The sequence below is a fragment of the Oryctolagus cuniculus genome, chromosome 9 (genome assembly GCF_964237555.1).
Source record: "Oryctolagus cuniculus chromosome 9, mOryCun1.1, whole genome shotgun sequence".
Classification (NCBI taxonomy): Eukaryota; Metazoa; Chordata; class Mammalia; order Lagomorpha; family Leporidae; genus Oryctolagus; species Oryctolagus cuniculus.
The window spans coordinates 110,261,327-110,288,877 of NC_091440.1; the positions used below are offsets into that span (position 1 = coordinate 110,261,327).

General features: G+C 42.3%; 2 protein-coding genes across 3 annotated transcripts in view; one reads left to right on the forward strand and one right to left on the reverse strand.

Moving 5' to 3' along the window:
* On the forward strand, positions 1-27,079 carry CREBL2 (cAMP responsive element binding protein like 2). The gene is made up of 4 exons (XM_002712651.5): positions 1-694; positions 17,157-17,354; positions 18,999-19,143; positions 24,056-27,079. The coding sequence occupies exons 1-4, from the start codon at positions 680-682 to the stop codon at positions 24,058-24,060; spliced, it is 363 nt and encodes a 120-aa protein (XP_002712697.2). The 5' UTR covers positions 1-679; the 3' UTR covers positions 24,061-27,079.
* GPR19 (G protein-coupled receptor 19) overlaps positions 1,718-27,551 on the reverse strand; it is a 78,718-nt gene continuing 52,884 nt past the window's right edge. The window contains exon 5 of one of the 2 annotated variants that reach the window (XR_007921235.2): positions 1,718-1,978. The gene's annotated coding sequence lies outside the window, so the exon portion shown is untranslated. Of the gene's footprint in view, positions 1,979-17,240; positions 17,376-27,551 lie in introns of those variants that run through there. The other variant, XR_007921234.2, reaches the window with a different exon arrangement.

Genomic DNA, 27,551 nt, shown 5'->3' on the forward strand with positions numbered 1-27,551 from the left:
TTTTTTTTTTTTATTATTTCAGGTAAAGAGCCTTTAGAATTTCTTCAGTGTCCCAGGGGAGGGCCTCCTTACAGGGCTCCGCCCTCAGGGCTGAAAATGGGTCCCTTCCCCTGCCTCCCAGGGACCCAGGGGCCGAAATATCAGACCCAGCGCACTGTGGGAAACGTAGTTGGGCCTCCCGCCTGGTCCCGCCTCCTCAGCGCGTGTAGGCCAAAGGAAAACAGACGCCCCTTGCTGAGGCCATGTGGACATTGTAGTTCTCTTTCCAGTCAACCAAGCGGAGAGTGCGGCTTTAAAAACTACAGTCCCCATAATTCCGCGGTGCTACGGCGGCCGCAGGGAGAGTCCGCGTGCAGCCCTCCCGCCCACCCTCGGGTCTGGGCCGCACTCCAAGGCGTCTGTAAACACACCCAGAGACTGTCATGGAGGGGGAGGAGGAGGCGGCGGCGGCGGCGGCGAGGGGAGGCGTTTTGGGCCGCCTCCAGGGTCCGCTCTGCCATTCCTGATCTGGTCCCTCGTCCCCGTGACTGTGGCATCAGGGAAACGAACTGTTAGGCGAGAGGAGGAGACAGTCAGAACCATATCCCCTTCTTCCCCGGGGCGGGGGCCGGGCCGAGCCGGCTGAGCCGGGGGAGGGCCGGGGGAGGGTGCGCCTGGCCAGGCCGGCCTGTCTGCCGAGATGGATGACAGTAAGGTAAGTCCTGTGGTTTGCACGCGCAGCTGCCGCCGCCGCCGCCTGCTTGTCGCTAAGTGCTAGTCCTGCCGCGGAGCCTCAGCTCAGTAGTCCATGCCAACAGCCGAGAAACACCTGTCTTAGACATCCTGCGCCTCTCCAGTCCCTGCTGCCCGATGGTACCCACCTGGGAATTCAGGAACACTGGGGCTGCGTTTGTACAGGACGGGCCCTCTCCTTGGGAAATGTGTCACTCTCGGGGCAGTCCTGTTTGCCAGCTTTTCCAGGGAGTGCAAACCTTAGGCTGACTTGCCCGTCGAGATAAGTGAAGAAACTACTGTGCTTGCCTTGCGCCCCCCACGCCCCCGCGCCCCTGTCTCCAGTTGGGAGACCTTTGCTAGTGTACCCTGAACCAGCCCGGCTCCCCTTCCTTCTTTCAGGCTCCCATACTCAATGCCCCATTCATATAATCAGTTCACTCCCCTTCTGAGCTGTTTTCCCGTGGTTGGTTGGAACACTCTGCTAAGCTCCTGTTGCTCTTTGGCCAGAGTTTGGAATTTAAACTCCTTTAGAAAGACTTCTCTAAGTAGAGAAGTCCTTTTTGTTCATCTAGATTAATATCCCATTACCATCCCGCGTTCCTTACCCAAATCACTTTATGTTCGTTAGATGATGTTCATTATTGGTTGATTTATATAATTTATCTAGGGCTGACCTGTTCTTGACAGTCTTGCATCTGCCCACATTAGGAATGTTGAGTTTTATTTCACGAAGATAGGGACAGTCAGCGTTTCTCTTACGGATGCCATAGGATGCTTAGTTGCTCTTTTAAGGAATCAAGCTTGAAAAATTTGCCAGTTTTTTAAGTAAAAACCAGTCCTTCCCTGTGCTCTCTGGAGGCTTACTTTGCACAATCTCTGGCATACTCCTCAGGATAGATCTTTCCTTTGGGTGCCCTTTCTTCCCCCACCTAACCAGTAAAACAGCTGCTGCCAAGATTTTGTTTCACACATCCTCAGGGAGATCCAAAGAGTGTCCGGCATCTAGGTGCTGCTTGTTTTATTCTACATCTCTGCTTCCCTTTCGTGCAGGGAGTGCTGAAAAAAAAGTGACATGCAGGAGGGGAAGTCCAGTGCGGTCCCCTGGAACTGGGACCCACCTAGAGGAACAGACAGTATCCCCTAGTAGGAAGTGGTGTTTCCAAGACAGAAGGGAGGAGTTCTGAAAGTTTTCCACAAACAGAAAATAATTTTCCATGCAAGCCTTTGCAGCTTGATCTTCCAGTGTTAATTTTGAAATTAAATCCTAAAAAAAAAAAAGAAATTAAATCCTGAATACTGTACCCATTATGTTTCCCAGAAAATACTGTCACATATGTTTAAGGATGCTAAAAGAACATACTGTTCTTGAATTACCTCAATTTGAGACTCATAGTATATTCTATTAATTTTCAAGTATATCTTTTTTCAGACCTTTGAAACAGTTCACAACTGTTTCAAAGTCTTCAATATTCTCAAATATGTCTAAGAACTACATAGGATTTTGGGTTATTTTATTTACCTATAAGATAACATAAATTATTTCTAAAACTAGCAAACTGATGGGTGGGTCCGGGGGTGGGAGGTAGGATATGCAATTTCATCGTTTTGCCTAAAAGAGTGAAAGTAACATTTGAGTATAGACTATGCTTAACTTACTTCCTATAGGGTGCACAGGTAAGCAAGATGGATACACTTCTCATTCTTTATTAATTCATTGTTTTATGAGAGTACTTAGAAACTATAAGTTTTTTAGGTCTTAATAATCACCAAAAAGAAAGCTCATTTCAAATGTGGCTGGGTGGAAAGTGGCTTTCACTTTGAATGCGTGTTGTAGGTGTGAGTGAGTCTTAGTTAAGTACCTTGAACAGCAAGACTGGGCCTCTCCTTCAGCAGCCGGGCCGTGTGAAACAGCCATTTAGTAAGGCATGGCCAGGTCCCAGCCCTGCCTCTCCCTGTGCCCTTATTGTTATGCTCCTCCTAGTGTATACAGACTTATTCACACAGCAGACACTGTCTGCTCGAGTTGTGTATGGATCACAGAGTCTGTTTCCATTGCGAAGGTGAGGGGTGGGGCTCCAAAGTGTGAGAGCTGTGCCAATAAGAGCAAAAAGGGTGACAGCAAGTCCAGGTCAACAGGAAGAACCAAGCAGGCAGGGGCAGCAGTTACAGAGAGGTAGCGTTTGCATGTTCAGGTCAGGAAATGTGATGATGATGGGAGGACACCATTTATACGGATGTTATATTCTGAGTTGTTTTCACCAGTGGCTGTGAATGAGTGTGCCAAGAGTTCTCCATGCTGCCATGCAGTCTCCTGCCGTAAGAGCAGGACAGGTTTGAAAGCTTGGACCCCACCCCTACCCTCGGGCGTCTCAGGGTGTGCCTAATATAGCATAAAGTATTAGTTGGTAGTGATTAAATCAAACCGGAGCAGAGTGATGTTAAGGCGATCATGCTGATGCACTTGGGTTTTGTTAATCAGTGTTTTTAGTTGAGCAGGGCAGCAGGGCATACTTGCAATAGCACATGGGAAAAATAAATGAAGAGGTAGACCAGGCACTTAAAAGTGGAGGCCTGGGAGAGTATGGAGTAGCAGAGCTCCAATACTGACTGGATAGATCTCTTAGGCTAGTTGAGACAGAAAAAAGTCTTGACTAAATTGTTGAACCTTTCTGAGCTTCCATTTTCTTATCTGTTGCAGTCTTAGGTGAGGATTAGAGATAATGCATATAAATCTAGTACAGAGGCTAACACAAAGCAGATACACATACAGAAAAAATGTTGTTATATTACCTAGGAGTGACTTCTGTGGCCCTTAGTGCAGTGCAGTAGATGCCTGAGGTGCCCGTTGTCAACATTCTTCATGTGTATGCTGTTGTCACATTTGCAGCCATGTTCACACCTGTGCTACCCTTGGCTCTTACCTACACCCCAAATGGGACAGGGGCAGTGGGATGGGACATAAACTGAACTTCAGCTCTGTCCCTCACTGTTAGATTGTGTGAGGAAGGTGGTCTCCTAAGCCCACCTGCGTGTTGCCCACCACTGGGGCAAGGTGCTTGTTTTTATGAAGGCCTCTTCTCCCTGACTTTGCTGTGTCTGCTTACAAAGAAAATAAAAATGTATTGTTCCCGGGGCTTTGATCATAGAGGTTCTTATTTTCTATTTTATGTTTGACTATTTCATATTCATTGCATCAGTACATTGAAATATTTTCAACCAAATGTGATTCTGCCATAGGTGATAAGCTGGTAAAAAGATCACCGCACTATACTGCCCAGCCTGACAGTTTAGGTCACCAAGTTCCAGTTAGCTGACTGATCGGGGAGGGCGTCAGCCACTGGCCACAAGCTGCCGATATGGGCCATTGTTTCCCTTCATACTACTTTGCCATTTTGTCCTACACACAATTATCTGTCAGGAAATGAGGTTTCTTATATTTTCTTTCGCCTGTAGACCCCAAGGTCTTCCATTCTATTCAGTTATTCTAAGATATTCTGTAGCTTGCAAAGATTATAACTTGGCCAAACAAACAAACAAACACCACCACCAACAACAACAAAAAACACTTGTTGGCATTCCCAGACCTGTTCTTTGGCCCCTGAACTCCCTCATTTTGGCTTGTTAGCCATCCTTTACACAGCTGGAGCTACCTCCTTGGGCAATGCTGTGTAGCCCAAACAGTTTCTGCTTTTTCTGTTCTTCCACTCCATCAACACAAGACCAAGACAGAGGGGCCAGCCCTTCTAATAAACCAATCTCCAACAATAAATATTAATGTGCCTCCTTTCCTGTCTAGGTTACATGCACATTTTAAATTTGATAACTCTGCAGATAGTTTAAAAAACTAAGAGTAATTTGAAAACTACAGACACTGGTTGAAATCTGAATTGCAATAACTTTAGTTAGAATTTTTTGCACTATAAAGTTTTCAGAAAAGTTTGCTTCTTTATTTAATAATTTGTTAAGCCTTTGTTGGCCATCTGCTATGTACTAGGCATTGTACTAAGCAATGCAGATAGTGAAGATGATTAGAATTGGTGACTGTTCTGGGAGACTGTACATTTCAGTGGGCAGGGCAGATAACTACCAATGAAACTGCAATATAGTGAGGTAAGAGATGAGGGAAACCGAGGTAAGGTGTTTTGGGGGCAAGAAAGATAGGTGCCCAACTATCAGATATGTCAGATGCAGGTTCAGAGTAGGAGTGAATCTGTAAGGAAGAATGGAGCCCCACCCCTCTCCCTACTGCCTAAAACAGAAGAGATGGATACCTTGTATTATAGTATATTGCACAAGAAAATAGGTATTTTGGTACAGTTAGAGCAAGGATTGAAAAACTTTATGTAAAGATCCAGATAGTAAAAGTTTGCAAGCCATATGGTCTCTGTTGCAGTTTTTTAACTCCTTGTATGACAAAAGCAGCTGTAGGCAGAAGGTAATAAAAGGGCATGGTTGTGTTCCAATAAAACTTTATTTACAAAGACAGGCAGCAGGCAGTGACTTGGCTTGCTAGTAGGGCAGTAGTTTACTGATCCCTAATTTATAGCATAAGGCACAAATAGACATATGGTGAGAGAGAGAGACAAAGACAGAGAGAGACAGAGAGACTGAAAGATGATTTAGAGCCAAAGTGGTCAGAGATGGAACCTGGAAGATGCTGAGGGCCAAATTATGAATGCCCAGTAAGCTAGGCTAAGAATTTTGGGCCAGTAGTTTTCAAGTATGGAAGACAGCTGCTGAATCAGAATGTTTGAGAATCGGGCCTGGGAATTTCAGTTTTGATAGGCTTCCCAGTAGAGTGGCCCACATACTTAGAAAGTTTGAAAACCGAGGCCTGTGCTGTGGCATAAAGGCACCAGCATCCCACCTGGGAAGAAGCAAAGACAGTATGTAAGTCCAGACCATCTTACTGAATCGTCTGTGACAGTTTCAGGCTTTGCTGGACTCCATGTCGTGTTATGTCTGGATGAAGTCGGATCTAGCTCTGCCTTCAAAAAATACTAGCTGCTGTGGGGAGGGGAGAGCCAGGAGTTAACGCGCAGTTTAGAACTGCCAGCTTTATCTTCTTCCTTCTCTGACTAGAAAGACGGGCTGAAAGGTCAGCAGCGGGAGGATGTGATTAGACTTTCTCGCTCTACTTTCAGAAGATCTGGTAAATGAGAGTAAAAGCCAGCCCCACCGCTGGGAAGGAAGTTATGGGAACCTTAACACCAAATGAAAATGTCCCTGCTTGTTTTGGTTTTTCTTTAAAGTGGTCAAGAGCAGCGGTGAGGCAGCCTGCTCTTTTCTGTAAGCAATAGGAGATAGTTTCTTTCACATTTTTAAAGAGAGACAGATGCAGCACACCCTCTGCTGCTGCCCGTTTTAGGTGAGGCTTCCTGTAATTACAGTCGTTCTCTTGGGTGTACCGACGAGAGGCTTCGGTGAGTGGCCCTGAGAATCCAAGCATCAGGATGTAAGTCAGCACAAAAAGCGTGCAAAAATAGAGTTCTTCATTGTTATTGCAGATTTTATAGCCCTTCTGAGGGAGCATTTTTTTTTACAGCTGCTGTAAGTTGGTGGTAGTGATATGAATTTACATCAATTTCAAAATGTTGCTAATTTTTCTTTTCATTTATTCAATTATCAGTCTTTTTTTTTTAATATATACGTATTTGAAAGGCAGAGAGACACAGAGAAAGGGGGGGAGAGAGAGAGAGCATTTCCATCCACTGGTCCCCTCCCCACACGCCTGCATAGCCAGGCTGAAACCAGGAGCTGAGGAATTCCGTCTCAGTCTCCCATGTGTGTGGCAAGCACCCAAGCACTTGGGTCATTGTTCCCTGCCTTCCCCAGGTACGTCAGCAGGAAGCTGGATCCAAAGTAAAGGAGCCAGGACTCAGCTGGAAGTCTGATGTGGGGTGCTGGTGTCCCAAGCAGTGGCTTACCCTGCTGCCAAATGCCTGCCCCAGTTATCAGTCTTTTAACAAATTCTTGCCTTTGTGCTGGATACTATGAAGGGTGCAGAAGAAGTAGCAAGTACAAGTTACCCACTTGAAAAGCCCATACTTGGGGAAGATAGAAAGTAAACATAAAGGTGTTAAAAAATATATATATACACACAGCAATATAATTTCATTGTGATGTCAACTAGATAGTCCAGAAATTTGGAGAAGAAAATGATGTATGGGCAGAAGAGTGCTTTAGAGAAATAGGGCTAGAGCTGATCCTAACAAAAGGAAATATAGCATTTGCTCTTTTGGGTAGTGACGGCTGAGAGGGAGACATTCAGAGAAGTAGTGGGTGTAGGTAGAAATGCAGCTAAAGGGTTCAGGCAGAAGGTCTCTGAGAAGCCTGGCATGACCCGATAAGAAGGGTACCCTGGGGGAATAATGAAGGAAAAGACTGGCTCAGCGAGGGGAAGTGTGGGTGTAGTGGGCTGAATGGTGGTCCACCAAAAGATAATATTCTACTTCCTGGAAGCTGTGGCTATCACTTAGAAGGAAAAGAGTGAATATTACGTATATGGCAAAAGCTGTGATTGAAGGTTTTGAGAGGGAGTATTCATCCTTGATTATCCATGTGGTCCCTGAGTCCAATGGCAAGCGTCTGCCTCCATGAGAGGCAGAGAGAGATTTGACAGATGCGAAGAAGGCTGTGTGACCACAGAGGCAGATTGGAGAGTGGTGTGGCCACAAGTCGAGGAGTACTACTAAGAGCCACTAGATGTTGGCCAAGGCAAAGAATGGATTCTCCCCTAGGGCCTCCAGAGGGAGTGTAGCCCTGCCACACTTGCGTCCTCCGAACTCAGAGAATAGGTTTCCATTGCTTCAATCCTTTGTGTTTGTAGAAATCTGCTACAGCATCCACAAGAAACTAATGTGCTGGGATGGTGACTGTCAGCAGTGCCGAGCCAGAGGCCTTCTCTTGGACCTGAGGGTTACCCAGCCAAGGACTGTTATAGAAAGTTCATTATTTCTACATGATCAGGCATTGCTATTCTACAGTGAAGAAAAGCAAACTACAGGTCTTTTAGTAAGCTGAAAAGAAAGGTTAATCTGATAGCTCTTTGTAAGGAGGACGGGTTGGAGTAGCGAAGTGGGGGTACAAAGGGAGCAATGGCAGGGAACCCCTCTGGGAACCTGTTGTAATAATCTGTGAGTGGGCCCTGACAGGCAATGAGATGTAGAGATGGAGGGCAATCAGAGATTTCTCTAAGGGAATCTATTGGCATGACTTCAGCAGGTGGGCACTCCAGAAAGGTCAAGGAAAATGGAATTAATGTATCTTGGTGCAAATGTCTCTTGAAATCTGCACAGTTTTTGCATAAAATGCATTTCCATGAATTTGTTGGAGTCCCTTCATAGAGGGAAATCTCAAAGAGTCCTAAAGGAAAATATCTGTTAGCCTCATCATCACACCCCTTAATCAAGTGCCTAATGCCAAACTGAGTGGGAGTAAATGAATGAAGGTGTAATATTAAGATAGCAATTAATACATTAATGAAGCACCTGTCTGTTTCAGAGCCTTTTCAAAGAATTCTGTGCTCAGTTATTGAGTCCTACCTGAAAATGTGGAGGGGAAAGGACATGCTGGATGTCATGAGTGACCTTCTGATAGGTTGCTTTGATGCCAGTCTGAGGACTTCTAGTCCCTGTTTTGACACTGCAAGTCCCTGGACTAAAATTTTGTCATCTATAAAATGAAGAGATCTGTGTGTGTGTGTGTATGTGTGTGTGTACACACACATTCTGCACCAGCAGGGCTGCTTTATATCCTGGTATCCTGCCCTCTGATTATTTTTGTGATTGTTTATTTCATGTCTGCTTCTTTGCACTGGTCTAAATGCATTGAGAGTAAGGATCCTATATTCTTATGTTTATATTCCTAGAGCTTTACAGTGTTCATTGAATACCTCACTTTATCCTAAACACTGTACAATAATTATTTATTGAATAATAGAGTTTTTATTTCTTTACCTGAAAAATATGAGAATAGTAATGCTTACTGACTTCATCAGAGGTGGTGTGAGGGCTTTCCCTCTGCAAACCTTGATTTAGTCCCAAATTTTAGTTTTTGTTCTGGCCCCAAAAATCTAGAAGTAAAATGGCCCAAGAATCTCTGGAATAGTATTTGATCTGGATGCTGGAAGTTTCCTCATTTTAAGGAGCCCAGTTAACTTAGAAGGAGCATGTGATCACAATCCCGTCTTCTCTTTCTGAGGAAGTTGAACCTGTTGCCTGTGAAGCCTGCGCCATCTGCAGTGTCCTCAGGTTTTGCAGGCTGGCTTCTCTTCTGTCTTTCATTCTGAAAGTTAAGAACCATCAGGACTTCCTCTGTGCTCACTGGCTAAGTCCTATAGTTTTATCTTAATTCTCAGCCTTTTAAACTTAATATTAGACTTGATTCCACCTCTATAATATTTTTTTCCTCTCATAAGCATCTGGGTCTCTGTGCCACCTTGTTTCCTTTTCTATTATACCATGTCTGTCTGGTTTTTTTTTTTATGACAGCATTATTGAAAGGTTAATTCACATATAAAATTTACTCTTTTATGTGCATGACTGTGATTAATTTTATTTATTTATTTTTATTTATTTATTTGACAGAGTTAGACAGTGAGAGAGAGAGACAGAGAAGAAAGGTCTTCCTTCCGTTGGTTCACCCCCCAAATAGCCACCACGGCCGGCGCTGCGCCAGTCTGAAGCCAGGAGCCAGGTGCTTCTTCCTGGTCTCCCATGTGGGTGCAGGGGCCCAAGCACTTGGGCCATCCTCCACTGCCCTCCTGGGCCACAGCAGAGAGCTGGACTGGAAGAGGAGCAACTGGGACAGAACCCGATGCCCATATGGGATGACAGCACTGCAGGTGGAGGATTAACCAAGTGAGCCATGGCGCTGGCCCCGACTGTGATTAATTTTAAAAATTAATGCTTAATTTTCATGTAAACCTAGAACAGCTCTAAAATAACAAAACCTATTCATCTAAAAAAGAAAAGAAAAAAGAGACCCTGAACCCATCAACAGGCATTCCCCATTCTGTCCTTCCTTTTCCAGTCCTAAGCCACTGCCAGCCCACTTTGAGTCTGTATAGATTTGCCTATTCTGGATAATTCATGTAAATGGAATCACACAGTGTGTGGCCTTTGTGTTTGGCTTCTTAGCATATGAACAGGGTTCATCTGTGTTGTCTCATGTATCACATGGCTGAATAATGTTTCATTGTATGAATACACAACCTTTTGTTATCTCTTCCTCCCTTGGTAGACTTAGGGGTTGCTTACACATTTTAGGTATCACAAAGAATGGTGCTGTGAACATTTGTGTACAAGTTTTAGTGTGGACATTGTTGTCATTTCTTTTTGGACTATACCTAGGGATGGAATTGCTGGGTCACATAATAACTTGATGTTTAGGTTTTTGAGGAACTGCCAGACTACTCTTCAAAGTGGCTTCACCATTTTACATTCCCACCAGCAATGTGCCAGCTCCAATTTCTCCATCTCTGCACCAACACTTGTTATTAGCTGTCTTATTTTATTATGGAGCCATCCTAGTGGGCATAAAGTAGTATTTTTGTGTTTTTGATTAATGATATCTTGTGTTAGTGACTAATGATGTTGAACATTTTTTCCTTTGCTTATTGGCCATTTGTATATCTTCTTTAGAGAAATGTCTACTCAAATTCTTTGCCCCCTTTTTAATTGAATTGTCTTTTTATTATGGAGTTCTAAGGTTCTTTATACTCATATATTCTGGATTACATGTCCCATATATATGATTAATATATATTTTCTCTCTGTGAGTTGTCTTTTTGACCTAATATCTTTGTAGTACAGTTTTTAAAATTTTTTTATTATTTATTTATTTGAAAGGCATACAGATAGTGACAGGGAGAGGAAGAGGAAGTGGAAGATGGGGAAGGAGGGAGGGAGAAAGAGAGAGAGGAAGAGAGTGCTTTCATCTGCTGGCTCATTCCCCAAATGCCTTAACAGCTGGCACTGGACCAGGTTGAAGCCAGAGCCTAGAACTTGTTCTGGGTCTCCCATGGGGGAGCCCAAGTACTTGAGTCATTCTCTCCTGCCTCCCAGGGTGCACATTAGCAAAGAGCTGGATATGAAGCTGCGGGTTTTTCTTAGATGCCCTTTATCAGATTGACAAAGCTCCCTTCTATTTCCAATTTGTTGAGTGTTTTTAATCAGGTAAGGGTGTTGGAGTTTGTTAAGTGCTTTTTAAAAAAATCTATTGAGATGAATTTGCAGTTTTTGTGCCTTTTTTCCTATTTATTGTAGTAATTGAGTTTGGGGTGTTAAAACAGCCTTTATTCCCGGTATAAATCCCTCTTAGGGACCAGAGTTGTGGCACATCAGATTAAGCTACCCATTACAATGCTGGAATTCCCATATGAGCCTAGTTTATGTCCTGGCTGTCCCACTCCTGATCCAGCTTCCTGATAATGCGCCTGGGAAAGCAGCAGGAGATGGCTCAAGGTCTTAGCCCCCTGCACCCAGCTGGGAGATCTGGATCAAGGTGCAGGCTCCTGACTTCGGTGTAGCCTAGTCCTGGCTGTTGCTACCCTTTGGGGAGTAAAATATCATATAGAGGATCTTTCTCCAACTCTCCTTTTCCCTCTGTTACTCTGCCTTTCAAATACACTTTTTAAAAATCCCCTCTTAGTCATGGAATATTTTCCTTTTATATGTTGCTACATTTAGTCTTCTGGTATTTTATGAGGCTTTTGGGATGTGGATTCACAAGATATATGGATCTGTAGGGTTTTTTTTTTTTTTAATGTCTTTGGTTCTAGTATCAGGCAGATACTGACCTCATATGAAAAGAATGAGTTGGAAAATGTTCTCCTTCCATTTTGTGGAAGAGTTTACGAATTAGTGTTAATTCATTCACTGTTTGGTAGAACTGGGATTGGCATTATAGTGCAGCAGGTTAACCATCTGCTTGTGACACTGGTATCCCATACTAGAGCACCAGTTCAAGTCTCAGCTGCTCTGCTTCCAATCTGGCTCCCCTCTAATGTGCCTGGCAAAGCAGCAGAAGATGGCCCAAATACCTGGGCCCCTACCACCCACGTGAGAGACCCAGATGGAATTCCAGGTTCTTGGCTTTGGCCTGGCCCTGCCAAGCTATTATGACCATTTGGAGAGTGAACCAGTGGATGGAAGATCTTTCTCTCTGTCACTCTGCCTTTGAAATAAATAATTAAATTAATAAATCTTTTTATCCATTTACACTTTTAATTTATTTGCTCCTTTCTTGCCACTTCAGTTATCTCTGTTAGAATAAATGTAGTATAATAGAAATATAGACAAAGGACTCATCACTATAACATGTTTACCTGTCTGGTTTGGTTAAATAAATATTAATTTTAAAACAGTTTGGTAGAACTCACCAATGAAGTCATGTGAACCTGGGCTTTTCTTTTGGAAAACTTTTATTATTTTTTATATATTTACTTGGGAGAGAGAGTGTGTATGTGAGAGTGAGAGGGTGAACATGAGTGAAAGAGAGAAAGGCCTCCTCTGCTGGCTCACTCCCAAATGAATGCAACAGTTGGGCCTGGGCTAAGCCAAAGCTTGAAGCCTAGAATTCAATCTTGGTCTCCTATATGGGTGGCTGGGAACCAACTACTTGAGCCATTACCACTGCCCCCCAAGGTGCACACTGACAGGAAGCTGGAATCGCCATCAGAATCAGTACTTGAACCAGATACTTGGTATGGAATATTGGCAACCTAACTGATATCTTGACAACTAGGCGAAATGCTCTCCTCCAGTCTCTTAATTACAAGTCTATTCAGATTTTCCTATTTCTTCTGCTACTTTGCATTTTTCTAGAAATCTACCCTTTTCATATACATTCTAGTTTTTTTTGGTGTGTAGTTTTTCATAGTGTTACCTTATAACCCTTTTTATTTCTGTAAGGTTGGTAGCAATGTCCTCTTTTAGTCCTAATTTTAATGTATTTTTGAGTTTTCTCTTTCTCTTAGTCAATCTGGCTAAAGTCTGGGTCAATTTTGTTGACCTTTTTGAAGAACCAGCTTTTGGTTTCATTGATTTTCTCGTTTGTTTTCCATTCTCTGTTTTATTTATTTCTGCCTTTTATCTGTTTGCTTTGGGTTTAGTTTGCTCTTGTTTGCTAGTTTCTTAGATGGTAGTTTAGGTTATTGATTTCAAACCTCTCTTCTTTTTAAAATATTGGTGTGGATAGTTCCCTGTGAGCAATGCTTTAGAGACATCATGTAAGTTTTGTTTTCCTTTTCATTAATCTCAAAATAATTTTCTAATTTCCCTTGAAATCACAATCTTCTTTGACTCATTGGTTATTTAGGAATGGATTTTGTTTTTTATCTGCCATACTTTTTAAATAACTATTACCATGGGCTAAGAGAAGCATTGATACAGTCCTGGTACTCAGTTTCTAAAAGTCATGACATTTAGTTTTAGCTTGTCTCAAAAGAGAAAGTTTCAGATCTGGTAATTAACAGAAAAGCAGCACCTTTATTTTTCCTTGCTTATAATCAATATACTTTAACATTTTTGACATATAATGATGACAGGCATAGTACTGCAGAGACCCTACTAAAATCTAACATCTTTAATATCCTACCTTTGTGAAAGAAGTTTTCTGTGGAGGTTAAGGAAAAAGTATCAATGGCCAACAAATTTCTTGGTTTAGCATTAGCATAGAGAGAGATCCTGAACCTGGCTCAGTGGGCCTCTTAGGGCCCAGTATCCCCAGCTCATAAATGTGTTCTCAGTGGAATTAGAGGTGAAATGGATAGTGGCTAAAGAGGTACACTGTTTTAAAGCCAGGTGTTTAAATTTTCATGTGGCTCTATGTCAATAGAAATAAAATTAGAACAGGGGAAAAAGAAAATTTTGTTTTTTTTTTTTTAGTCTGTTAGTACATCAGTACTTTTATTTAGCCATATTAAAATGCCTCCTCACAGAAGAAATATGAGGAGAGAACACAATGTGGTTATCATTATGTTTGTGAAGATTTTATGAATTGGTAGGAATGTTTTTTTGGCCCAGAGATACTTAATGGAATCTTTGGAGTTGATTTCAATTTTAGCTTCTGGTTCTTGGGTTCCTAATTAACTTCCCCTGCCCTTTCCTTAATTAAATGGATTATGGAATACATAAATTTCAGTTGTAGGGAGCTAGCATACCAACCCACATGTGTTAGTATGTTTTTCCTTATAAAGTGCTTGCATACACAGTGCTATCCTTGAGATTCACAATAATTCTGTGATGTACTTTAGTCTCTTGAAAATTTACCAGACTTTAGCTAGTATCAAAAGTAGAAATTTTCAGTCTATCAGTGAGAAAAATTTATGCTAGAGAAGTGGCGGTTACATTTTTTTTTTTTTTAAGATTTATTTATTTGACAGAGTTACAGACAGTGAGAGGGAGAGACAGAAAGGTCTTCCATCCGCTGGTTCACTCTCCAGATAGCCACAATAGCTGGTTACATGGTTTTAAATGTAATTTTACAGGAGATGAGATAAAATGCAAGAACCCTAGATTTCATTTACTGTGCCTTTATGATTAAAAAAATTTCCAATTTAAATATTTTACTGCCATGTAAATTAAACAAAGGGTTATAACTTTTGTTTGAATTTTATGACTGTGCTAGGTTTGTTTTCAGAAAATCAAAGAAATCCCTTAAGTACATTCTGTCTTCTTGCTGGCTTCCTCTACCACTAATTAAAAACAGCAGTATATGAGGGATGGGATTACAGTGTTGTATGATTGATGACTCATTGTATTACATAAAGAATATGTGTCATTACCCATTTATTGCACTGTAGACATGAGTTTTTGCTGTAATATATTGCTTTTAAAAATTAGCAATAGCAAATATCAGGGTACATCAGAAAGTTCATGGAAAAAATAAATTAAGAGTGTATTGGTCTTTGAAATCCCTGCAGATGTTTTTCATAATATCTATTCTCCATGAACTTTTTGAAGACTCCTTGTATACTTTATCTTGATGCAGGGTGATTTTAAAATATTTTATTAAAATTGTGCAATTGATGAGCTGTAAGCATAATTTAACATTTAAACATTAGCAATATTTGGATGAATGCAATTACTGTCAAATATTTGATTCTGAAGAAAAGTTTCCTGAGGTTTATGTTGTTACATTGAAATAAACACATAATGATGCAGAATAAAAGTTGGAACTAAACTTGGGAGTAATACTGAAATAAGCACTTAAGATGGTAGTGGAAAGGATTTTCAGGGCCAGCACTGTGGCATGGTAAGTTAATCCTCTGCCTGTGGCTCCGGCATTCCATGTGGGCGCTGGTTCTAGTCCCAGCTGTTCCTCTTCTGATCCAGCTCTCTGTGTGGCCTAGGAGGGCAGTGGAGGGTGGCCCAAGTCCTTGGGCCCTTGCACCCGCGTAGGGGACCAGGAGGAGGCACCTGGCTCCTGGGTTCGGATTGGCACAGCTCCTACCGTTGCGGCAATTGGGGGTGAACCAGCAGACGGAGGACCTTTCTTTCTGTTTCTCCCTCGCACTGTAAGGAAGGAAGGAAGGAAGGAAGGAAGGGAGGAAGGGAGGGAGGGAGGGAGGGAGGGAGGGAGGAAGGGAGGAAGGGAGGAAGGGAGGAAGGGAGGAAGGGAGGATTTTCCCCCAGAGGTTTGTAGTTATTTATTTCATTTCTGAGCCACTCTATAAAGTGCTAGGTATAGTGGTCAGCCATCATGATGTGACATGGGTTTGGTAAATGCAGCTGATTTACTTTGAAGTTTAGTTTCTTTGACCTAGTAACAGTCTGATCTGTCTGATCTCTTTAAGGTACTTGTCATTGTTGGTATATGGTACACATAGTGAGTTTTTGCATCGCAACAAATCTGAGCCCTTTGAATCTTGTTACCTGGGAAGGTCTGCATTTATTCTAGTGATTTGCAGCGTTTAAGTTTTGCATCTTCTCTTAGAATTACCTTTAAAGCCCTACCCTTAATCCTGTCAGTACACTGTAGATACAAAATTTTTATTCTCTGAGGGCAATTCTCAGAAAGACCAAATCATCACTAAAAACCTTGTCAGATAAAGTGGAAAATCATTTTGTTTGGGAACTTACAGAATAACCTGTAGCTCTAAAGTAAAGAGATACTGTGTTCTATGGCCTGTAAAAACTGGCTCAATGCCAGCATCCCATATTGGTGTGCCTGTTTGAGTCCCTGCAGCTCCACTTCCAATATGGCTTCCTGCTAATATGACTGGGAGGCAGCAGATGATTGTCCACGTAGTTGGGCCTTTGCTACCCACATAGGAGACCCAATGGAGTTCCAGGCTCCTGTCTTTAGCCTAACCCAGCCCTGGCTGTTGTTGCATTTGGAGAGTGAACCAACAAATGAAAGATCTCTCTCTAAGCCTTTCAAGTAAATAAATCAATCTTAAAAAAAGAAAAGAGAGAAAAACAAAACAAGAAACAGGCTCTGGTAGTACTTTCCACAAAGTTTTGAATAGTGGCATTATTGGAATAAATATATCCCCTTTCAAGAAGACTGCTTTAAAGAACATTTATTTGAAAGTAGGTTTGGGTTTTTAGAAATGCATTTTTACCTGTTAGTTAGCTCTTGTATAAGAACTTGGGAAGGTTTCAAAGCTAAACATGAGGGAGATTAGATTACTTTGCCAGTCACCTAGTAATTTTGCCAAAGCAGGTAAGTGAGTAATAGGGATGTTGGAGGATGTTTTATGACACTAGTAGGAGCAGGTAATCTACCGAGACAGTCCAGGGTATAATTATAGGCTTCTCAAGGCAGGAGAGAATTATCCTGAAGATTGCAAGGACTTCCTGTGTCTTTCTTAGGGCTCAACAAAGTTGAAGAGGGTATTTATAGTCAGATACACTTTTATATTTATTTTATATTTTATACACTTTATATTTATAGTCAGATACTCACAAATATGTATGAGTATACATACATACTTTGTTTTTGCTGATTGTATATACTGAAAAAAATCATAAAAAAATGAGAAAAGTTCTTTATAATCACATCTATCGGAAAAAATCCTCATTAACTTTGTTAACTTTTTTCTAGATACTGTTTTATAATATTAACATCATAATGAACTTACAATTTTGGAGTTTTTAACAGTAATTCTTTTCTTAAGGCAATAAAAATTCTTCATGAACAAAGTATTTGATGGAGATCTTCTAGTTTTTATTACCCATCTCCATATGGTTTATAAAGCTTACCACTGAACTATTCAAACTTTGTTATTGAAGAAATAATATTTCTTCTCACATTCATGGTATGAAGTCTCAGGAAGAAACTGAGGGAGAGATCCTGAAGACATCTGATGGGTATATGCTTTCTTAGTTCCGTGGTCTTCACTTACTCAGGATTTGTAAATTTTTGTTGTTGTTGTTAATATGAAGCTATACCTCTCTGTATAGAAAAGCAATGTCTTCTCTCTTTTGCTGAAGGTGGTTGGAGGCAAAGTAAAGAAGCCTGGTAAACGTGGTCGGAAGCCAGCCAAAATTGACCTGAAAGCAAAACTTGAGAGGAGCCGGCAGAGCGCGAGAGAATGTCGGGCCAGGAAAAAGCTGAGATACCAGTATTTGGAAGAGTTGGTGTCCAGTCGAGAAAGAGCTATATGTGCCCTCAGAGAGGAACTGGAAATGGTAAAGTCTGTGAATAAACATCTGAAAAAAAAAGCATTCTCAACTCAGCAAAGAAATACACATTAAAACATGCAGATCCCAGTCTTTGTCTATCCTGTTAGCAAACATTGGAAGGAACATTAACCTGTTAGCCAGGATGTACACAAATTTGCATTTTCATACAGTGCTGGTGATGGCAGACTGTACAGGACAATTTCATTGAAGGATTATGGTAGGAAAAAATGGAAAATAACCTAAATGTGCAACAGTAGGGGGTTGCTTAAGTAAGTTATACTACATTTGTATATTGGACTACTTTGTAGCCAGGAAAAAAAATCACAATGCACCTATTTTTACTGTTGTGGGAAGGTGTTCACAACATATTGCTAAGTGGAAAAAGCAGTAACAGTATGTCACTCTGCATAGCATGATACCATTTGTGTTGAATTTACTTATTTGACATGTTTTCTCCATTCATTTGTTCATTCATTCATTCAGACTCTGGGTAGTGACTCCAGAAATGCAAAAGAGAATAGATAAAACAGAATTGACACCCTCTATTCCTGTGAGCTCAGGGAGCAAGTGATAGGAGACAAGTACCACCAAACTGACCTTATAGAAAGATTTTTCGAAAGTAAGAAAATGAGTTGGGACCCAAAGAGAGGGACATGAATGGTGTGTGTATTGTCCAGATAGGCGCTATTCAGTAGATTGAGTTTTTTTTTTAATATCTTCAATAAGACCTGTGCTATGAAATATTTTTTACCTTCTTCCGTGTGTAAGCCACTCTAGAGCAGAATCTTTGGTCTGCTTCATCTTTGTATACCTCCAAAGTCTGTAGTATATAAGGGTCTTCAAAAAGTTCATGGCAAATAATATGGAAAAAAATCAAAATTTCCACACAAATTTCCACTACCTTTTAATTGCACTTTTCTGTGAACTTTTAAAATATTACTCATTTTTTCCACTAGATTCTTTTAAAAATATTTGAAAGCAGAGATCTCATTTCTGCTGGTTGACTCTCCAGATGCCCACAACAGCCAGGGCTGGGCCAGGCTGAAGCCAGGAGCCAGCAACTGAATCCTGAGTCTCCCTTGTGGGTGGCAGGGAGCCAACTTCTTGAGCTGTCACCTGCTGCCTCCCTGAGTAGAGCCGGGAGTTGAACCCAGGCACTCTGATACTGGATGCCCAAGGAGCATCTTAACTGCTGTGCCCAATGCCTGCCCTTCTGTGAGCTTTCTGAAGTACCCTCATACACTCTAGTAGACTGTAGAGGCTTACTGAATGTTTATGAAAGACAGAAAGGCAACTACTATGTTTAATTTGGGAGTGGGAGTCATGCTGTGATGATTATAAAAAAGAGATGAATTATATATAATGGCACACTGGGGGAGCTATTCCTTGAGCCAGAGGAGCCTTTCAAAGTGAGCAGTAAATCACAAGAAGATCAGCAGCATCTTCCCACCCTATCCTGAAAGATGGCCAATCTCTTAATTCCATTTTCCTATGTTATCAAAAGGTAATACTAGGGAATGGTGGGATTGCCAGTAGACAGCCTGGCCTCCAGCCATGGTAGTTCATATGTCTGGGATTTCTACCAATGGCTGCTGGCTAGACAGAATTCTGACTAGTAAAATTTTACTTAAACATATTTTGTTATTTCAGTACAAGCAGTGGTGCATGGCAATGGACCAAGGAAAAATCCCTTCTGAAATAAAGGCCCTACTCACTGGAGAAGAGCAGAGCAAATCTCAGCAGAACTCAAGCAGGCACAACAAGGCTGGGAAAGCAGATGCTAACAGCAGTTCCTGTGAGTACAACCCACGGGAGAAGGGGTGCTAGTTCTAAAGTGTCTCAGATGTAATACACTAGTAAGTGAAAGGGTATTACATTCTAAATGCTAAAAGGCATTTTATACAGAGTTTGTAAATAGCAACTGATAAATATATGGACTTTTTAAAAAAAATTAAGTAGACTTAGTCCATGAATGGAGAGGCACTAATCTAGTCATTGTTAATAATTCTACCTTTAACTTGTATTTTGATTTCCAACTTGAAAGTACTTTCATATTTATCTTAAATGTTTCTTCTGATGTTGTTAAAGAAATCATACTTCTTAGTTTATAAAGAAATCGTAGAGGAGCCAGGTGAGGTACCCAGGGTCACACTGTAATGATAGGGCCTGTCCTCACCTAGGCCACCCTCTCTAGTACAGTAGCCCAGAACTAAAGGTTATTTTATTTTTTTAGGTAAGATTCCAATAACATAAACATTTTAAAGGAACAATTCAGAGGCTTTTGGTCTATCACAATGTTGTACAACCACCTCTATCTAGTTACAAAATAATGAATTACCTCCCAGAAAACCCTGAACCTGAGGGGTATTCCCTGTCACCCCTCCCCAAGCCTCTCACCACCATGCTTCTGCTTCCTGGCTCTATGGGATCTGTCTGTTCTGGACATTTTGTATAAATGGGATCATACAGTATATGACCTTTTGTGTCTGACTTCTTTCACTCAGCACGTTTATAAGGTTCATTCCTTTTGGTTGCCAGATAATATTCTTATGTGTATGTGTACCACAATTGTTTATGTCGCTCCGCCTCTTCATGGAGGAACGACACAGGACCTTGCGCTGTTCTTTCGTCTGCTCGGCCCTCCCCGGGTTTGCTGCTGGTTCTTCCCGGGTTGGCTACTATCCCTTCCACCTCCGTGGAAGGGCGGTTCCCCCTGGCCGCTTTCCCCACTTCCGCAGGGGAGCGGCACACCGCCGGCCGGCTCTTCTCGGGGGCTGCACAGGTGTTCCCCTTAGATGTTCCTGGTGCATGCCGTCTCTCTCCTCCTTTATAGTCCTCCTCCGCCAATCCTAACTTGGCTGCCAATACGCCGAGTACGCTGCTCTCCTCCAATCAGGAGCAAGTCCTACAGTTTATTGGTTGAACTGGAGGCAGCTGCGTAGAAGCTGTTTTCTCCTCTCCCAGCGCCATATTGTGGGAGAGCAGATGCATAGAATAAGTCTTAATTCCAGTAACTCAGTCCAGTCCGGGCTGCTCCCCACAGATCCCCCTTTCTTTTTATTTTTTGGCGTTGATACGCGCCTGTCTTCGGTGTCCCGTGGCACACACTCTGCTCTACTTGCTAGAGTTGCCACAGGTTCTTACAAGTCCTATCAATCAGGCAAACCGAATCCGGGTCCTCTCTTCGCCATGTTGTGAGGAGGTTTTTAGGCGCTGATGCATGCCTGTGTTCGGTGCCCTGCAGCGCATGCTCTGCTCTGCCTGCAGGGGCTTACAAGCCCTAACAATCAGGGAAACCGAATCCAAGCCTTCTAATTGCGGTATTGTGGGGAGGCCTTACTGATGTTAATTTGTGCCTGTCTTCGGTGACCTGCGGCGCATAAGCTGCTAGCCGCCCGCAGGTGCTCATCGCCTCACTTAATCAGGCAGACCGAATCCAAGCTTTCTAATTGCAGTATTGTAGGGAGGCCTTTCTATTTCTCTATTTCTCTATCTCCGGGCATTCCTATTTCTCCCATTTTACTTCTGTCTGCCAACATTCCCATTTCTCTCATTTTACTTCTAAACTTCTGTTTCTCTTATCCCTGCGGCTTTCCGGCGCCTGCCCCGAGGCTGCTTCTCGGCGGCTTTCCGGCTCTGAGCCGCTTCAGCCCGCGCCTCTCTCATCTGCGCGGCTTCTCGGCTCTGCGCGGCTCGGCTTCGCGCGCACACTCCGCGGTCTCCGCGCTAGCCCCGCATTCCCTATCTACTTGTGCCCCGCACGCTCTCTCTGCGCGCGGCAGCCTCCGCGAATCACACAGCGTCAGCTCACGTCTCCGCCACTAGCATTCAATCTAAGTTCCCCGGGCTAGCCTGGCGAATTCAACCCAGCTCACGTCTCTGCCCCACGATTTGGCTTCCCATCCTTTGCTCCCCGGGCTAATCAGACGGATCCCAATCCGGCTTACGTTTCCGCTTCTGGTTTCAACTTTTCGCCCCCTATTCCCGGGCTAACTTGAGAATCCCAAAGTGGCTTTCATTTCCGCCTTGGCCTGCCCCCCGCGGCTTCAATTTCCCTAACATTTTTCTCTACCCGGTATGTTTCCCCAAACTTTCCTCCAACGATATTCCTCCCTCATTTCTCCTGGCCTCTCCCCACAGTCCGCATCCGAGTCTGTTTGTTCTAGCTTTCACTTTCGCTTTCGACCTTAGAGATTTCTCCCAGCTTCCCCCTGTAGTCCGTATCTGAATCTATGCCTAGGCTTTCAATAGCTTCTTCCGGCACCTTTTTCGTCCGGCTTTTCCCTAGGCTGTTTGCTAGTCTCTCTCTCCGAAATTTTCCCAGTTCTTCCCGTTTCTTTCCTCCTAAGTTTCCTATCCGTCCTAGGTTTCCTATCCGTCCTAGGTTTCCTATCCGAGTCACGGCACCATTATGTCGCTCCCCCTCTTCATGGAGGAACGACACAGGACCCTGCGCTGTTCTTTCGTCTGCTCGGCCCTCCCCGGGTTTGCTGCTGGTTCTTCCCGGGTTGGCTACTATCCCTTCCACCTCCGTGGAAGGGCGGTTCCCCCTGGCCGCTTTCCCCACTTCCGCAGGGGAGCGGCACACCGCCGGCCGGCTCTTCTCGGGGGCTGCACAGGTGTTCCCCTTAGATGTTCCTGGTGCATGCCGTCTCTCTCCTCCTTTATAGTCCTCCTCCGCCAATCCTAACTCGGCTGCCAATACGCCGAGTACGCTGCTCTCCTCCAATCAGGAGCAAGTCCTACAGTTTATTGGTTGAACTGGAGGCAGCTGCGTAGAAGCTGTTTTCTCCTCTCCCAGCGCCATATTGTGGGAGAGCAGATGCATAGAATAAGTCTTAATTCCAGTAACTCAGTCCAGTCCGGGCTGCTCCCCACAGTTTATCCATCTGTTTGTGAATAGTGCTGCTATAAACATGCGTGTACAAGTATTTGTTTTCCTGTTTTCAATTCTTTTGAGAATATACCTGGGAGTCAAATTGCTGGTTCATTTAGTAATTCCATGTTTAACAATTTAAAGGAACTTCCAAACTGTATTTCATAGCAGCTGAAACGTTTTTCATTCCCACCAGCAATGATTGGCTGTTCCAATTTCTCCACATCTCCCCCTACACCTGTTCCTTGTCCATTTTTACAAACTATAGCCATCCTAGAGGGTGTGATGTACTGTCTCATGACTTTGACTTGCATTTCCCTAATGATAATAAAGTTGAGCATCATTTCATGTGCTTATTGGCTGTTTGTGTATCTTCTCTGGAGAAATGTCCGAGTTTCTTCCCCAGTTTTTGTTTGTTTTTGTTTTTTAAAAGATTTATTTATTTGAAAGGCAGAGTAAAGACAAAGAGAGGAGGAGACAGAGAGGTCTTCTGTCCGTGGGTTCACTCTCCAAATGACCCTAAAAGCTGAAGCTGGGCCAATCCAAAGCCAGGAGCCAGGAGCTTCTTCCAGATCTCCCACATGGGTGCTGGGGGCCCAAGCACTTGGGCCATCTTCTGCTTTCCCAGGCCATCAGCAGGGAGCTGGATCAAAAGTGGAGCAGCTAGAATTCGAACTGGCACCCATATGGGATGATGGTGCCACAGGCTTAACCTACTATACCACAGTGCTTGGCCCCCTTGCCCATGTTTTAATTGAGTTTTCATTTGTTGTGGAGTTGTAAGAGTTCTTTACTTATTCTGCATACTTGACCTTTATCAGATACATGATTTAGCCTGTCTTTTAATTTTCTTGTTAGTGTCCTCTGAGGCACAAAAGATTTTAATTTTGGTAAAATCCAATATAGATAACTAGTTTTTCTTTGTTCTTGCTTTTGGTGTCACAACTGATTCCATCACCAAATCCAAAGTTGTCAGTATTTATCTCTATGTTTTCATCTAAGAATTTTTATTTTCTGGCTTTAGCTCTTTTATTTGAGATGTTGACCCATTTTGAGTTATGTTTTCTCTGTAGTGTGGGTTAGGGTCCATGTGTTGCATGTGGGTGTGTAGTTGTCTTAGTACCATTCGTTGAAGAGGCTAAAGATTTTAGAATGAAGTTGATATGTGTTGATTTCTTGATTATTGTGATTTCTCTGGGAGCAGTTGAAATAATTATACAGAAATATTACAAACTTAACTTTAAAAAACAATAGAATTGAAGAAATTTGTTTTTTGATAATTTTAATTAGCTGAGGTAACACTTGACCTTAATTTTTTTAAAGATTTATTTATTTGAAAGTCAGAGTTACACACAGAGAGAAGGAGAGGCAGAGAGAGTGAGAGAAAGAGAGGTCTTCCATCCGTTGGTTCACTCCCCAATTGGCTGCAACGGCTGGAACTGTGCCAATCGGGAGTCAGGAGCCAGGAGCTTTTTCCAGTCTTCCACATGGGTGCAGGGGCCCAAGGACTTGGGCCATCTTTGTCTGCTTTCCCAGGCCATAGCAGAGAGCTAGATCAGAAGTGGAGCAGCCAGGACTCAAACCGACACCCATATGAAATGCTGGCACTGCAGGTGGCAGCTTTACCCGCTATGCCACAGTGCTGACCCCTAACCTTAATTTAAGTTGAATTAATGAAAAAAACTAAGCTCATTTTTTCTTTGTATTTTTAAAAAATAACTTTTCTGTAAATACTAAACTAAAAAAAAAAAGTCACACATTTTAAAACAGATAACTAAATTCATTGGCTTTAAAGACATTCTTACATTGGTGAATTTGATTTATTTTTCAGGGTGAAGATCAGATGAAACGATGAATCAGTGATTGAAGCCAACATTCTGACTCCTGTGGAGGAGGAATGGACCAGATTGTACTTCTCGGCTCTATTTACTACCTACCGCTCAGTAGTCATCTCTGTAAATCTGCAGTTTCCACCAAAATATGTGATCCTAGATCTCAAAGGAGCTTGCTTCGACTTGGCAACACTTAGAAAATTTATAAGCATTTAGAGACGTGTTCTGGTTGGTATTGCCACCCATGACATTTAACATGTTGTGATGCTTGAGATCACAGTAGAGAAAAATGGGTGAAGATTGTATTTTTGCACCTTAACTCCACATTGCTTTGTTGGTTAATTTATATTCTTTCCATGTACTTATATGTGTGTATGTGTTCAGTTGTCACCATCTTTCATGTTTTTGATTGCCCTGAAAAGAGAAGCCCAATGGGCTGGTTACTGACTATAAGTCCTCAGCTTTTATGGACCTAATCTTACTTCTTTATATTTACTTGAGTAATGTTTATTTCCTGCATGAACCATGATTTCTCCTGTGAGCCATTCCAGCATAAGCTGTGAATATGTATTAACATATATAGAGAGACATTTCTATTTTTATAATCCACAATGACATGCCTGTTTTAAATAACATACATGTTAAAATCCATCAGGAAAATCCTCAAGACAGCTTCTATTTAAAACCTTTGTTGCTGTCTTCTCAAACTATATTTATAAATGTTTGTTAGGGCCAAATCCACACTTGGAGATGAACTCGTCACAATTCTATTTTTAAGCAAGAAATAACCTTTCAGGCATTTCAGCAGCATATATTTTCTTGACACTCTAGAATACGTGTGTGTGGATGTATGTTTCTGTTGTCTATATGTGTACGTGGGGAGGACAGGAGTGAGTGTTCACATGGTTTCTTGTGTACTCAACTGAACTAGATTTTTTTTTTTTCCTGAAGAAAATAGGATGAAACTAGCTGCTGAGACTGAGTGTCTGCCTTGCAATCTGGAACAAAACAAGGGACAAATTGCTGGTAGACGTAATGGTGATAGCCACAACCAGAACACTGAGTATCTTCTCTTACGAACATGTTCTGAGCCAGAAAGAAACACACTGGGCAGGGGTCAGGCTTGGCCCCGGCTGTGCCCGCGGTGGAGTGACACACTGGGGCCGCAGTTGTGCGTCGACTTGGCAGGAGGTGTGGAAGGACAGAGGAGCTATTTCCAGTCCCATCAGAGCTCTGTGTACTTTGTACCTGGCTAGCAAGTGGGGTGCTGGTAGGAGACTCAGGCTCGTACCGTGATACGCTCAGACGGAAGTAGGGGTTTCTTGATTTTCTCAAGGAGACACTTTAGCACTGTCTGTCTTCTCTTTCTCATCAGGACTTGTGCTCCCTGTCACTGCTGAATTGCAGTTGTTCTTCACTCTAATGAAGCAAGTCTTTGGCTTCCAAACAAGATGGGTTTTGTTATAAACTGGCAGTTTCAAAGGAGACTTCTTAGGCTAGATTGTCATTGAGGTAAAAGATGGGATGGACCACATGGTTTAAGATGACAAGGTACTCCTTCCCTTCTCTCAGGCCGGCGTTTGAACAAGGCGCCTCCCCTTAGCCGGAGTTCCTGAAGACCTCTTGTTCTTAGGTTGCAGACGTGGATCGCCAGGCTAGTCAAGCGTGACTACTGATATACCACTAGCCCAGCTTGTTGGGTCTCTGTGTTTTGGAAGATAGAGCTTTTTAAGAGTATTTAATGTCTTTTTAGATAAAAATAAATACAGATAAAGGATTGTTGATGTTCAGGCATTCAGATTGTAATGGGTATGTTTTTGCCATCTGGTCTACTCAATTGTGTATTTCTATTCTGCAAAACAACCCAAGACTTACTTTATATTGCTTTGTTCAGTACCTTCTGAGTTCCTTGAAAGAGTTGTTTTCAAAGCAAACATTCCAAAATGAATGTGGCTTTTCAATGGAATGTCTCCATTGTGCTTGAAGTATTTCTTCTCTGGTTGTAATTCTAAATTACAGCATCATTTAAGCTTCCTCCCCTCCCCCTGAGTATCTATACAAGAGCAGTGACTTTGTCCTCAGGTAAAGGATATATGTAATTTTGGGTGAAAGTAAATTACTGTTTATTTGAGTTTATTCCTACACCTAACTATTGGGTATTTTGGAGTAGATCAAACCAAGAGAAAGTTCCTTGGTCTTAAAAAGGAATGCTTTGGTTGCTTTGGGTTATTGTGCTGGCTGCGCACTGTGCCACTTTGGAGCATATGAATAAACGCCACTGATGAAAACAGCTGCAGCATTTCCTTCCCGCTTCCAGTTGGGAGCAGCCTTTGGAAGTCCTGGCATCTCTCGCATACCTGCGATGACACCAGGAACAGAGGGTCCGAGAGAACGAATGAGGTCGGGAGAAGGCGCTGTTCTCCTTGCTCTGAGTAAACAGAGAGCTGTGTTCTTTTTCTTGTTTCCCCAAAGAAAGAAAGATAAGGAAGAAGTATATTTGTGTCCAGTCATATTGTCATTATTTTAGCATCAGCCTGACCTATATTAGAGCAACTGTTTATAATATGGAGTTTGACCTGTTCAAGTTTTAAGATATAGTTGAAGTTCTTAAGAAATGTTTCTATTTTATCTGAAATCTTTCTATATATCTATCTAAATCAGAACTATCTTACTATAACAAATTCATATCACTGTTTATCAGCTAATCAGCAGTATTTATCAGCATCACCAGTTAGCATTTTATCATCCTTGAATTATGGATAATTATAAAATCTACAGGTTTAATTAAACTGGACTTTAAATATAAATAAAAACAAAATTTAAAAACAAATGTTGAACTATATTTCAAGAAAAAGCATAAATGTTATGTTTCACAAAATAATCAGTTGCATATTATAATTTTGGTTTTAAAAGGAGGGAGATTATTAAACCATATGGTATTTGGGGGCATTGAAGGAACTTTTCTTTCTCTGAAGAGCATTGTATTATTATATTTTTATGACAAATAAAATATCTTCACCAGAGACATCTCAGATTGTCTGTTTTATAATACTGAAGTATGTCTGCATTAGCAGAGTGTAAAAGTATGAGATTTAGGCAGAGGAGTGGTCTTGGATTCATTTCTCAGTCACTTTGAGTTATTTCATCTCCTTCCTATTTCCCCATCTGTATTAAACAGGGAGGATTGGGGCCAGCGCTGTGGCACAGTGGGTTAACGCCCTGGTCTGAAGCACCAGCATCCCATGTGGGCACCAGTTTGAGTCCTGGCTGCTCCACTTCCAATCCAGCTCTCTGCTATGGCCTGGGAAAGCAGTAGAGGATGGCCTGAGTCCTTGGGCCCCTGAACCCATGTGGGAGACCCGGAGGAAGCTCCTGGCTCCTGGCTTTGGATCGGCTTGGCTTTGGCCGTTGTGGCGATTTGGGGAGTGGACCAGCAGATGGAAAACCTCTCTCGCTCTCTCTCTCTCTCTGTCTATACTTCTCTCTGTAACTGTC